Source organism: Heterodontus francisci, chromosome 42 (assembly GCF_036365525.1).
Source record: "Heterodontus francisci isolate sHetFra1 chromosome 42, sHetFra1.hap1, whole genome shotgun sequence".
Classification (NCBI taxonomy): Eukaryota; Metazoa; Chordata; class Chondrichthyes; order Heterodontiformes; family Heterodontidae; genus Heterodontus; species Heterodontus francisci.
This window is the reverse complement of record NC_090412.1, coordinates 29999583-30013999: the sequence shown is the minus strand read 5'-3', so window position 1 is coordinate 30013999 and position 14417 is coordinate 29999583. Positions and strand designations below refer to the sequence as shown.

General features: G+C 43.0%; 1 protein-coding gene across 2 annotated transcripts in view; it reads left to right on the top strand.

Annotated features, from left to right (window-relative positions):
• Window positions 1-14417, top strand: part of bms1 (BMS1 ribosome biogenesis factor) — an 83536-nt gene that overhangs the window by 11875 nt on the left and 57244 nt on the right. For both annotated transcript variants that reach the window (XM_068020285.1, XM_068020284.1), the window contains exon 3: window positions 9112-9302. In XM_068020285.1, the coding sequence (XP_067876386.1) occupies window positions 9112-9302 (191 nt within the window). The remainder of the gene's footprint in view (window positions 1-9111; window positions 9303-14417) is intronic.

Sequence of the window (14417 nt, the reverse complement as noted above, 5' to 3'; positions counted from 1 at the left end):
TCAAATCCCCCCAAACCTCCTGCCCCTTACCCTAAATCTATGCCCCCTGGTTCTTGGCCCCTCCGCTAGGGAAAAATTTTCTTCCTAACTAACCTATCATAATCTTGTACACCTCAATCATGTCCCCCCTCAGCCTTCTCTGCTCCAAGGAAAACAACCCTAGCCTTTTCAGCTTCTCTTCATAGCTGAAATACTCCTGTCCAGGCAACATCCTGGTGAATCTCCTCTCCACCCTCTCACATCCTTCCTATAGTGTGGTGACCAGAACTGTACACAGTACTCCCGCTGTGGCCTAACTAGCATTTTATACAGCTCCATCATAACCTCCCTGCTCTTATTCTATGCCTCCTGCCACAAAGCCAATTTTGGATCCAATTTACCAAATTGCCCTGGATCCCGTGGGCTCTTACCTTCTGAACCAATCTCTCATGCGGGACTTTATCAAAAGCCTTACTGAAATCCATGTATATCACATCTACTGCTTTACCTTCATCGACACATATAGTCACCTCCTCGAAAAATTCAATCAAGTTAGACATGATCTCCCCCAACAAAGCCATGCTGACTATCCCTGATTAATCCTGGAGATTAATCCTGTCCCTCAGAATTTTTTCCAATATTTTCCCAACCACTGATGTTAGGCCTGTAATTACCTGCTTTATCCCTACTACCCTTCCTGAATAATGGTACCACATTCGTTGTCCTCCAGTCCTCTGGTACCTCGCCTGTGGTCAGAGAGGATTTGAAAATTTGTGTCAGAGGCTCTGCTAGCTCCTCCCTTGCATCACATAACAGCCTGGGATACATCTCATCTGGGCCTGAGGATTTATCCACTTTTAAGCCCGCTAAAACAGCAAATATTTCCTCCCTTTCAATGCTAATATGTTCAAGTATATCACAATCTCCCTCCCTGATCTCTACACCTACATCATCCTTCTCCATAGTGAACGCCGATGAAAAGTAATCATTTAAAACCTCACCTATGTGCTCCAGCTCCACACAGATTATCGCGTTGGTCCCTAATGGGCCCTACTCTTTCCCTGGTTATCCTCTTACCCTTAATATACTTATCAAATGCCTTACGATTTTCCTTTATCTTGCCCGCCACTGCTTTTTCATGAATCGTTTTGTCATTTAATCTCTCCTGTCCTCCACGCTATCACTGACCTTCCCTTTTATTCTTTTCCCCACCCTCCTCACCGAGGAGGTGACTAGATGTGTAGATGAGGGTAAAGCAGTTGATGTAGTCTACATGGATTTCAGTAAGGCTTTTGATGAGGTCCCACATGGGGGATTGATCAAGAAGGTAAGAGCCCATGGGATCCAGGGCAATTTGACAAATTGGATCCAAAATTGGCTTAGTGGCAGGAGGCAGAGGGTGATGGTCGAGGGTTGTTTTTGCGATTGGAAACCTGTGACCAGTGGTGTACCGTAGGGATCGATGCTGGGACCCTTTCTGTTTGTAGTGTACATTAATGATTTAGACGTGAATATAGAAGGTATGATCAGTAAGTTCGTAAATGACATGAAAATTAGTGGTGTTGCAAATAGTGAGGAGGAAAGCCTTAGGTTACAGGCTGATATAGATGGGCTGGTAAGATGGGCAGAGCAGTGGCAAATGGAATTTAATCCTGAAAAGTGTGAGGTGATGTATTTTGGGAGGACTAACAAGGCAAGGGAATATACAATGGATGGTAGGATCCTAGGAAGTACAGAGGGTCAGATGGACCTTGGTGTACTTGTCTATAGATCACTGAAGACAACAGGGCAGGTAGATAAGGTGGTTAGGAAGGCATATGGGATACTTGCCTTTATTAGCCGAGACATAGAATATAGGAGCAGAGAAGTTATGATGGAGCTGTATAAAACGCTAGTTAGGCCACAGCTGGAGTACTGTGTACAGTTCTGGTCACCACATTATAGGAAGGATGTGACTGCACTGGAGAGGGTGCAGAGGAGATTCACCAGGATGTTGCCTGGGCTGGAGCATTTCAGCTATGAAGAGAGACTGGATAGGCTAGGGTTGTTTTCCTTAGAGCAGAGAAAGCTGAGAGGGGACCTCACTGAGATATACAAAATTATGAGGGACATTGATAGGTTAGATAGGAAGAAACTTTTTCCCTTAGTGGAGGTGTCAGTAACCAGGGGGCATAGATTTAAGGTAAGGGGTAGGAGGTTTAGAGGGGATTTGAGGAAAAATGTTTTCACCCAGAGGGTAGTTAGAATCTGGAACGCACTGACTGAAGGGGAGGTAGAGGCAGGAACCCTCACAACATTTAAGAAATATTTAGATGAGCACTTGAAACACCATAGCATACAAGGCTACGGGCCAAGTGCTGGAAAATGGGATTCGAATAGATAGGTGCTTGATGGCCAGCACGGACACAATGGGCCAAAGGGGCTGTTTCTGTGCTGTATAACTCTGACTCCTCCTTGCTTAAAACCTATTACATTTCTAACTTTTCCCAGTTCTGATGAAGGGTCATCCCTGAGTGGAATGGGCCTATACTCTGTGGAGTTGAGAAGAATGAGAGCTGATCTCATTGAAACTTACAAGATTCTGAGAGGGTTTGACAGGATAGACACTGAGAGGCTGTTTCCCTTGGATAGAAAGTCTAGAACTAGGGGTCAGAGTCTCAGGATAGGAGGTTGGCTATTTAAGGCTGATAAGAAATTTCTTTACTCAGAGGATTGTGAACCTTTGGAATTCCCTGCCCCAGAGAGCTGTCAATCCTGAGTCATTGCATGTATTCGAGATTGAGCGATACGCTTTTTGATTCTACAGGAATCATGGGATATGGGAATCGGGCGAGATGGGGAAGGTGGAGTTAAGGTTGAAGATCAACCATGATTTTATTGATTGGCAGACTGTTTTACTCCAGAAAGCCAGTTGGTGAAGGATAAAACTGGAGCCAATCTTTACACACTTATATTTATTTGCGGAGTTACATATTACAAGTATACACCTCCCAACCTAACAATCACAGTTTTGTATGTATAAAGGGGGCTCAAGTGAAACCCCAGTTAACGCCCGCCACGTGCATACAATTAAATGCAATTAGTATAGAATTAGCACAGGCTCAAGGGGATGTATCGCCAATTCCTGCTCTTATTTCTTATGTGACTAATCTGGGCTAACATTCTTTGAAAGAGCTATCCAATTGGTCCCGCATCCCTGCTCTTCGCCTGTGGTCCTGCAAATTTCTCCCCTTCTAGTATTTACCCAATTTCCTTTTGAAAGTTACTGATGACTCTGCTTCTGCCACCCTTTCAGACAGAGCATTCCAGATCACAACAACTCGCTGCGTTTAAACAAAAACTCATCTTTGTCTCTTTCACAAGTTACCTTTTATGTGTGTCTTCTGGTTACCGACTCTTCTGCCAGCGAAAACCGTTTGTCCTTATTCTATAAGCAGGAGACATATATAACTTTATAACATGAAAATAGATTGTTCAGCCCAACCAATCAATGTTGGTGTTTACCCTTCATGTGAGTTGTAGATTGTACAGTAATTGTCCTGTGAATTAGATGGGGTGCCCAATACTGTAATTGGCCTGTGGATTAGGAAATATAATTTAAAATCAGGAAGTAGCATATTTGCTAAATAATTGCTTTGCATCAGTCTTGATCGTTTTTTTTTATTCATTCATGAGATGTGGGATGTGCCCATCTCTAATTGCCCTTGAGAAAGGTGGTGGTGAGCTGCCTTCTTGAACCGCTGCAGTCCATGTGGGGTAGGTACACCCACGGTTAGATGCAACTGAGTGGCTTGCTAGGCCATTTCAGAGGGCATGTAAGAGTCAACTACATTGCTGTTGATCTGGAGTCACATGTAGGCCAGACCAGGTAAGGACAGCAGATTTCCTTCCCTAAAGGACATTAGTGAATCAGATAGGTTTTTACAACAATCGACAATGGTTTCATGGCCATCATTAGATGTTTCCAGATTTATTAATTGAATTCAAATTCCACCTTCTGCTGTGGTGGGATTTGAACCCATGTCCCCAGAGCAATACCCTGGGTCTCTGGGTTACTAGTCCAGTGACAATACCACTACGCCACTGCTTCCCACTTAGTAGAGCTAAAAAACTGAAACTAGATCAAGGAGAGGCACTTACTAGATTTAAAACAAGGGAGAAGATGGTAATGATGAAAGTAATGAGTCTAAAGATAGATAAATCTCTGGGCCTTATGGTTTCCACCTTTTAGGTATTAAAAAAATATGGGTGAGGAAATTCCAGATCTTCTAGAACTCCTATGATTCAGGAATTTTCCCCCTTAGGTTGAAAAATTACTGATGCCACTTTGTTATTGTCTGACGGGTAGGAGAGATGTGATCAGGAAATTAAAGGCCTATTACTTTAACATCTATAGGTATATCAGGAATAAAAGAATGACTGGAGATAGGTTAGGGTCAATCAAGGATAGTAGTGGGAAGTTGTGTGTGGAATCGGAGGAGATAGGGGAAGTGTTAAATGAATATTTTTCGTCAGTATTTACAGTGGAGAAAGAAAATGTTGTCGAGGAGAATACTGAGATACAGACTACTAGGCTAGATGGGATTGAGGTTCACAAGGAGGAGGTGTTAGCAATTTTGGAAAGTGTGAATATAGATAAGTCCCCTGGGCCAGATGGGATTTATCCTAGGATTCTCTGGGAAGCCAGGGAGGAGATTGCAGAGCCTTTGTCCTTGATTTTTATGTCGTCATTGTCGACAGGAATAGTGCCGGAAGACTGGAGGATAGCAAATGTTGTCCCCTTGTTCAAGAAGGGGGAGTAGAGACAGCCCTGGTAATTATAGACCTGTGAGCCTTACTTCGGTTGTGGGTAAAATGTTGGAAAAGGTTATAAGAGATGGGATTTATAATCATCTTGAAAAGAATAAGTTTATTAAAGATAGTCAGCACGGTTTTGTGAAGGGTAGGTCGTGCCTCACAAACCTTATTGAGTTTTTTGACAAGGTGACCAAACAGGTGGATGAGGGTAAAGCCGTGGATGTGGTCTATATGGATTTCAGTAAGGCGTTTGATAAGGTTCCCCACGGTAGGCTATTGCAGAAAATACAGAAGTATGGGATTGAAGGTGAATTAGTGCTTTGGATCAGAAATTGGCTAGCTGAAAGAAGACAGAGGGTGGTGGTTGATGGCAAATGTTCATCCTGGAGTTTAGTTACTAGTGGTGTACCGCAAGGATCTGTTTTGGGGCCACTGCTGTTTGTCATTTTTATAAATGACCTGGATGAGGGTATAGAAGGGTGGGTTAGTAAATTTGCGGGTGACACGAAGGTCGGTGGAGTTGTGGATAGTACCGAAGGATGTTGTAGGTTACAGAGGGACATAGATAGGCTGCAGAGCTGGGCTGAGAGATGGCAAATGGAGTTTAATGCGGAAAAGTGTGAGGTGATTCACTTCGGAAGGAGTAACAGGATTGCAGAATACTGGGCTAATGGGAAGATTCTTGGTAGTGTAGATGAGCAGAGAGATCTTGGTGTCCAGGTACATAAATCCCTGAAAGTTGCCACCCAGGTTAATAGGGCTGTTAAGAAGGCATATGGTGTGTTAGCTTTTATTAGTAGGGGGATCGAGTTTAGGAGCCACGAGGTCATGCTGCAGCTGTACAGAACTCTGGTGCGGCCGCACCTGGAGTATTGCGTGCAGTTCTGGTCACCGCGTTATAGGAAGGATGTGGAAGCTTTGGAAAAGGTGCAGAGGAGATTTACTAGGATGTTGCCTGGTATGGAGGGATGGTCTTACGAGGAAAGGCTGAGGTACTTGAGTAAAAGCAAAATACTGCGGATGCTGGAAATCTGAAACAAAAACAAGAAATGCTGGATTCACTCAGCAGTGAGGTACTTGAGGTTGTTTTCGTTGGAGAGAAGGAGGAGAAGAGGTGACTTAATAGAAACATATAAGATAATCAGAGGGTTGGACAGGGTGGATAGTGAGAGCCTTTTTCCTCGGATGGTGATGGCAAACACGAGGGGACATAGCTTTAAGTTGAGGGGTGATAGATATAGGACAGATGTCAGAGGTAGTTTCTTTACTCAGAGAGTAGTAGGGGCGTGGAACGCCCTGCCTGCAACAGTAGTAGACTCGCCAACTTTAAGGGCATTTAAGTGGTCATTGGATAGACATATGGATGAAAATGGAATAGTGTAGGTCAGATGGTCGGCGCAACATCGAGGGCTGAAGGGCCTGTACTGCGCTGTTATGTTCTATCTGTTGTAGGGATGTTACTAAAATGTGTTATTAGGGACAGAGTAACTGAGCATTTGAACAAACATGAATTGATCAGAGAGCCAGCATAGATTTGTAAAGGGTAAGTCTTGTCTAATAATCCTAGTTCGTATTTTGAATGTGGTAGACAAAGGAGTATATATGACGCATAACTTAGAAATGTGATAGTAAGGAAGGTAATAGATTTCAAGAGGACTTTGACAAACTGGTGGAATGGGTGGATACATGGCAGATGAAATTCATCGCAGAAAGGTGTGAGCTGATGCATTTTGGTAGGAAGAATGGGGGGGGGGGGGGGATGGGAATATAAGCTCAATGATACAATTTTGAAAGGGTGCAAGAATCGAGAGACCTGGAGGTGTTTGCACACAAATCTTTGAAGCTGGCAGGACAGGTTAACAAAGCAGATAATAAAGCATGTGGGATCCCGAGCTTAATAATTGGAGGCATAGCGTACAAGAGCCAGGAAGTTATGCTAGACCTCTATAAAACACTAGTTCGACTCCAGGTGGAATATTATGTCCAAATCTTGATTGTTTTTTTTAAATTCATTCATGGGATGTGGGATGTGCCCATCCCTAATTGCCCTTGAGAAAGGTGGTGGTGAGCTGCCTTCTTGGAGCGCTACAGTCCACGTGGGGTAGGTACACCCACGGTTAGATGCAACTGAGTGGTTTGCTAGGCCATGTAGGCCAGACCAGGTAAGGACAGCAGATTTCCTTCCCTAAAGGACATTCGTGAATCAGATAGGTTTTTACAACAATCGACAATGGTTTCATGGCCATCATTAGATGTTTCCAGATTTATTAATTGAATTCAAATTCCACCTTTAGGAATGATTGATGGCTTTGGAGGTGCAGAAGAAATTTACCGGGATGCTTCCTGGGATAGGGATTATTGTTACATGGATAGACTGGAGAACTTGGCCTTGTTCTCTATAGAGCAGCGAAGGCTCAGGGGACATTTGATAGAGGTGTTTAAATCATGAAGGGTTTAAATAGAGTAAATAAAGAGAAACTGTTTCCAGTGGCTGCAGGGGCAATAATCAGAGGAGACAGACTTAATGTGATGGCGAGGTGAGAGGTGAACATGAAAAATGTGTCTATGCAATGAGTGGTTGGGATTTGGAATGCACTGCCTGATAGGGTGGTAGATACAGACTCAATAGTGTCTTTCAAAAGGGAATTGAAGAAATACTTGAAGGAGAAAAAATTGCAGGGATATGAGGAAAGAGCAGGGCTGTGGGACAAACTGGATTAGTCTTTGAAAGAGCTGGCAGAGACTTGATGGGCTGAATGACCTCCTGTGCTATACTATTCTGTGACTCAATGCTATTTATGTGGACTTCCAGAAGTCATTCGATGTGGTTCAGTATAAGATACTGTTAACAAAAATGTGTGTGCATGGAATTGGAAGTTACCAATTGATGTGGGTAGAGAATTGGTTAGGAGGTAGGAGACAGAGTAGGGATAATGGGCATATACTGAAATTGGCAGGATGTGACGGGGTGACCCCCTAGGAATCTGTACTTGGGCCTCAGTTTTTTTTCTATATTTATAAATGATGGCTGAATGAATGAATATTGAGCTATATATCCAAGTCTGCTAATGACACCTAGTGAGGTGGCACAGGTTCAATGTTGGGGAAGTATGAGGTCATCCACTTTGGACCTAAGATAGATAGATCAGAGGATTTTCTAAATTGAGAGGTCAAAATACAGAAATCACTAAAAACTAGTGGACAGGTACAAAAAAAATTTAAAATCCAATGGGATGTTGGCCTTTATCTCAAGGGGGCTATAATACAAAGGAGTGAAAGTTGTTACAGTTTATATAAAGCTCTGGTTAGATCCTATCTGGAGTACAGGAAGGATATATTGCAGTGCAGATTTACCATAATTGTACTGGGGTTGGAGGGGTTAAATTATGAGCACAGGTTGCATAAACTCAGGTTTTATTTCCTTGAATATAAAAAATTGAATGGTGATATAATTAAGGTGTTTATGATGGTTAAAGGAGTTGATAGGGTAGATAGAGATAAACTATAATCTCTGGTGGGGAAGTTCAGAGCAAGGAGGTGTAGTCTTAAAATTAGAGACAGGCTGTTCAGGGGTGATGTCAGGAAGCACTTCACACAAAGGGTAGTGGAAATCTGGGACATTCCCTAAAAAGCTGTTCCATCAATGGGTCAGTTGGAAATTGCAAAACTCAGACTGATGCATTGTTGCTAGGCAGATGAACTGAGACAGGCGAAGTTGGAGATGGAAATAGTGTTGGCACAAATATGAAATCGGAAGCTCATCTCAGGGTCAAATGTAACACCAAGGTTGCAAACAGACCAGCTTAATGTCAGACTGTTGCCAGGGACAGGATGGAGTCGGTCGCTAGGGAATGGAGTTTGGAGCAGGGACTGAAAACAATAGCTTCAGTCTTTCCAATATTTAATTGGAGGAAATTTCTGCTCATCCACTGCTGGGTGTTGGATAAGCAGTCTGATAATTTAGCAACAGTGGAGGAGTCAAGAGAGGTGGTGGTGAGGTAGAGCTGGATGTTGTCGGTATACATGTCAAAACTAATGCTGTGCTTTTGGATGATGTGACCAAGGGGCAGTGTGGAGATGAGAAATAGGAGGGGGCCAAGGATAGATTCTTGGGGGACACCAGAGATAACAGTGCAGGATCAGGAAGAGAAGTCAATACAAGTAATTCGCTGGCTACAACTAGATGGATACGCATGGAACACACTCGAGTCTGACTGGCCTACTCTTGTTGCCATGTGAAGCACCCTATATGGTAAGTACCCTATTCAACCTGTAGCTTGAGAAAAGGAACCCTGTGTGATTACAATTAAGTTTATTTAACATTATCATGAACAGGGCCCAGGACTTGAAAACTAAAAAGCACCACATTCCCATGATTGACCGAACACCATTGGAGCCCCCACCTATTGTAGTTGTTGTCGTAGGACCCCCAAAAGTGGGAAAGAGTACTTTGATTCGGTGCCTTATTCGAAACTTCACCAAGCAAAAACTAACAGACATCAGGGGTCCAGTTACTATAATTACAGGTAAGTCTATAAATGTAAGTATTTGAAGTGATTTGAATAAAATGTCTGATCCACATAGTTTGCCACAGAACAACTGGCATTGATATAGTACCTTTAAAACAAAAAAGACACTTACGACTGAGGCGGGAGGAGTGCACTGTTTATTCTAGTCCCACTTCTCCACAGGCCATAACATATATTTAAATTTTCTCACTTGCCAGAACAGTCAATCATATGCTCTCTTTTCCCCAGAATAAAGCACACCAACCACGTTTCTTGAATAAACAACAGAATTATAAGATTATTATAAACCAAGTTTTAACCAATAATGAAGTAAACCGTGTACACAAATTGAAATATTAAAGCCCCTTTTGATCCTAGCCCTCACACGCACACACAGACATACACACACACCGATTAACCAAGAAAGAAAGTGTTTTTTGTTTCTTTCTTTTGGGCCACCTTATCTCGAGAGACAATGGATACGCGCCTGGAGGTGGTCAGTGGTTTGTGAAGCAGCGCCTGGAGTGGCTATAAAGGCCAATTCTGGAGTGACAGGCTCTTCCACAGGTGCTGCAGAGAAATTTGTTTGTTGGGGCTGTTGCACAGTTGGCTCTCCCCTTGCGCCTCTGTCTTTTTTCCTGCCAACTACTAAGTCTCTTCGACTCGCCACAATTTAGCCCTGTCTTTATGGCTGCCCGCCAGCTCTGGCGAATGCTGGCAACTGACTCCCACGACTTGTGATCAATGTCACACGATTTCATGTCACGTTTGCAGACGTCTTTATAATGGAGACATGGACGGCCGGTGGGTCTGATACCAGTGGCGAGCTCGCTGTACAATGTGTCTTTGGGGATCCTGCCATCTTCCATGCGGCTCACATGGCCAAGCCATCTCAAGCGCCGCTGACTCAGTAGTGTGTATAAGCTGGGGGTGTTGGCCGCTTCAAGGTTTTTTGTTTACAGCTGTTACAAAGCAATAGAAGGAATAATAATAAAACCATTTAGGCTGAAAAGGTATGGAAAGTTGACCTTTATTTTGGTTTGGCGTCCCAAATGCGTGTCGATGGCTGTCAATGGGATCTTCCTAGAAAAGTTTTTTCCAAGTGGTGTTAATGATCAGTTTGGGTAGGCTTTCCAAGAGCTGCAGCTACAGAGGACAAATAGGTTGTACAGCAAGAATGCAACAAGAAGGTTTTAGTTCCCACACATTCAACATGCAAAGTTTCTTCAAATACTGGAGGAAATAGGAGACTGTCATGCTGGAAATCCAGGGTTTCTTTTCAAGCGAAAGATATGAGTTGTCTTCTCCTGGCAGGCAAGAAGTAGTTAGCTTTTTTTAAACAGTTCAAATTGAAACCAAAACTTTCCAGGAGTCAAGTCTCCTGATGTCTATAAATCTTGGCTTGTCACTCCTTGTAAACATCTCTCCAAGTCAAAAACAACCCCTGTTGGGTTTTTATTTGAAAACGGATGCCTTCCAGTAACTGTTTACAGTTTAAACTCAGTCCAAACTTTCCAGTGACCTTTTATTAAAAAACACTTAAATTAACAGTCAGCCTGACGTCGGTAGTGGGGAAAATTCTAGAGTCCATTTTCAAAGATTTTATAGCAGAGCACTTGGAGAACAGTGGTAGAATCGGGCAGAGTCAGCATGGATTTACGAAAGGGAAATCATACTTGACAAATCTACTAGAATTCTTCGAGGATGTAACTAGTAGAGTTGATGAGGGGGAGCCAGTGGATGTGGTTTATTTGGACTTTCAGAAGGCTTTCGACAAAGTCCCACATAAGAGATTAGCGTGTAAAATTAAAGCGCATGGGATTGGTGGTAGTGTATTGCAATGGATAGAAAATTGGTTGGCAGACAGGAAACAAAGAGTAGGAATAAATGGGTCATTTTCCAAATGGCAGGCAGTGACTAGTGGGGTACCGCAGGGATCGGTGCTAGGACCCCAGCTATTCACAATATATATTAATGATTTAGATGAGGGAACTAAATGTAATATCTCCAAATTTGCAGATGACACAAAACTGGATGGGAGGGTGAGTTGAGAGGCTTTAGGGTGATTTGGACAAGTTGAATGAGTGGGCAAATGCATGGCAGATGCAGTATAATGTGGATAAATGTGAGGTTATCCACTTTGGTAGCAAAAACAGGAAGGCAGATTATCTGAACGGCTATAAACTGAGGGGAATATGCAATGAGACCTGGGTGTTCTCGTACACCAGTCGCTGAAGGTAAGCATGCAGGTGCAACAGGCGGTAAAAAGGTAAATGGTATGTTGGCCTTCATAGCGAGGGGTTTCGAGTACAGAAGCAGGGATGTCTTGCTGCAATTATACAGGGCCTTGGTGAGGCCACATCTGGAATATTGTGTGCAGTTTTGGTCTCCTTATCTGAGGAAGGATGCTCTTGCTATAGAGGGAGTGCAGCGAAGGTTTACCAGACTGATTCCTGGGATGGCGGGACTGGCGTATGAAGAGAGATTGGGTCGGTTAGGACTATATTCGCTGGAGTTCAGAAGAGTGAGGGGGGATCTCATAGAAACCTATAAAATTCTAACAGGACTTGACTGGGAATATCCTTCCTGCATCTACCCTATGGTGGGGGAGTCCAGAACCAGGGGTCATAGTCTCAGGATATGGGGTAAACTTTTCAGGATTGAGATGAGGAGAAATTTCTTCACCCAGAGAGTGGTGAGCCTGTGGAATTCGCTACCCCAGAAAGCAGTTGAGGCCAAAACATTGTATGTTTTCAAGAAGGAGTTAGATATAGCTCTTGGGTCTAAAGGGATCAAAGGGTATGGGGCGAAAGCCGGAACAGTCTACTGAGTTGTATGATCAGCCATGATCGTAATGAATGGCGGAGCAGGGTCGAATGGCCTACTCCTGCTCCTATTTTCTATGTTTCTATAGAATTCTCCTCAGTTTTAAACACATGCTCAAATTTTAACAAAAACTGGGAATACTCGTAACAACTCCCAAGGTATTTCACTGATAGAAAGCACCTGTTGAACCATGGGGACAAATGGGAGGGTGACTGAAACCTGTCCACAGTCACAACCTTGGCCCAGTGGCATCAGCTGTTGTACTTTAGTGAGTCATCTGACCTTTGTGAGAATTTACTCACAACCCTAAATCCACTGGTATGGTAGTGAGACCTGAGGGTGTAACAGTGAAACCCCTTGTGAAAGATGAGGGCATCTGCTCCACATCAGATGTCTTTCTTCATCTCTGTGGTGGTGGCCCAAGTTATTACTATATTAGACTAGGCTTGGTTTTAAGCAGCTTTATTGTAGAATATGGTGAAAGGAAGGAGTTGTGATCAGACGGTACAACTTCACTATCTGCAATAACAAGAAAATGCATCCACTTAGGTGGGTCACTGTGCTTGGTTTACACTAACCCAGCACCCTGTCCTACAGACCAGGGTGGAAATACTGCCTTTTTAGTGTCTATGGAAAAAAGATACTGCGCTCTGTAGTTGAGAACGAGTCTCAAAGGCTGTATTGCCTGTCTGGTGCCAGGGTTAAGGACATCTTGGGGCGGGAGGGGAAGGATCCAGTTGTCATGGTCCATGTAGGTGCCAACAACATAGGTAGGATTAAGAAAGAGGTTTTGCCAAGGGAGCATGTGTGGCTGGGGGCTAAATTAAAAAGCAGAATCACAAAGGTGTGATAATCTCTGGATTACTACCTGAGTCACAAACAATTTGGCATAGGGTAAATAAGATTAGAGTTGAATGTGTGGCTCAAAGATTGGTTTAGGAGAAATGGGTTTTGATTCATGGACACTGGCACCAGTACTGGGAAAATAGGGAGCTGTATCATTGGGACTGGCTTCACTTGAACTATGCTGTGACCAGTGTCCTGGAGAATTGTATAATTAGGGCTGTAGAGAGGCTGTAAAATAATGGCACGCGGTTGGGGTGGGGGAGGGGGGGAGAGATTTAGAAAGTTAACGAGAAAGGATAAGGTAATAATGCAGTGTAGCGATACGGGTAGTAACCAGTGTGATGGGAAGGGACAGAGTGTACAAACATAAGAGTGCACCAGAAAATAGGGTCAGACTAGGGGAAAATAGTAAAATGACAGAATTAAAGGCTCTTTATCTGCATGCATGCAGCATTCGTAACCAGATGGATCAATTGATAGCACAAATAGAAATAAATAGGTATGATATAGCCATTAGAGAGATGTGATTGCAAGGTGACCAAGGCTGGGAACTTTATATTCAACGGTATTTGACATTCTGAAGGATAGGAAGAAAGGAAAAGGAGGTGGGGTATTTCTGTTAATAAAGCATGAGATCAGAAGGGTAGTGAGAAATGATCTTGGCTTAGATGATCAAGATGCAGAATCAATTGGGATGGAGATAAGAAATAGGAAGGGAAAGAAGTCACTAGTGGGAGTAATTTATAGGCCCCCTAAAAGTATCCATACTGTAGGACAGTGTATCAATCAAGAAATAATGGGGGCTTGTAAGAAAGGTACTGCAATCGTGGGCAATTTTTAATCTTCATTTAGATTGGACAAATCAAATCGACAAAGGTAGCCTTGTGGATGAGTTCATAGTGTATATTCAGGACAGTTTCTTAGAACAATTAAGGTCATAAGAACTAGGAGCAGGAGTAGGCAATTCAGCCCCTCCAGCCTGCTCTGCCATTCAATACAATCATGGCTGATCGCATTGTGGAACCAACCAGGGAACAGGCTATTTTAGACCTGGTAATGTGTAATGAGACAGGCTTAATTAATCTCATAGTAAAGGATCCTCTAGGCAAGAGTGATCATAATTAATTTCAGTTCAATCTGAGGGTGAGAAACTTGGATTTGAAACTAGGGTCTTAAATAAAGATAATTACCAAAGTTATGAAGACAAAGTTGGTTACAGTGGACTGGGAAAATAGGTTAAAAGGTAACACAGATAAGCAGTGGTAGGCATTTAAGGAGATATTTCATAATCCTCAACAAAGATGTAGACCATTGAGGAAAAAAGACTTTACGAGAAGGATACACCATCTCTGGCTAACTGAGAAAGTTAAGGTTGGTATCAAATTGAAAGAAAAGGCGTACAATGCTGTGAAGATTAGTGATAGGCCAGAAGATTGGGAAAATTTTAGAAACCAGCAAAGG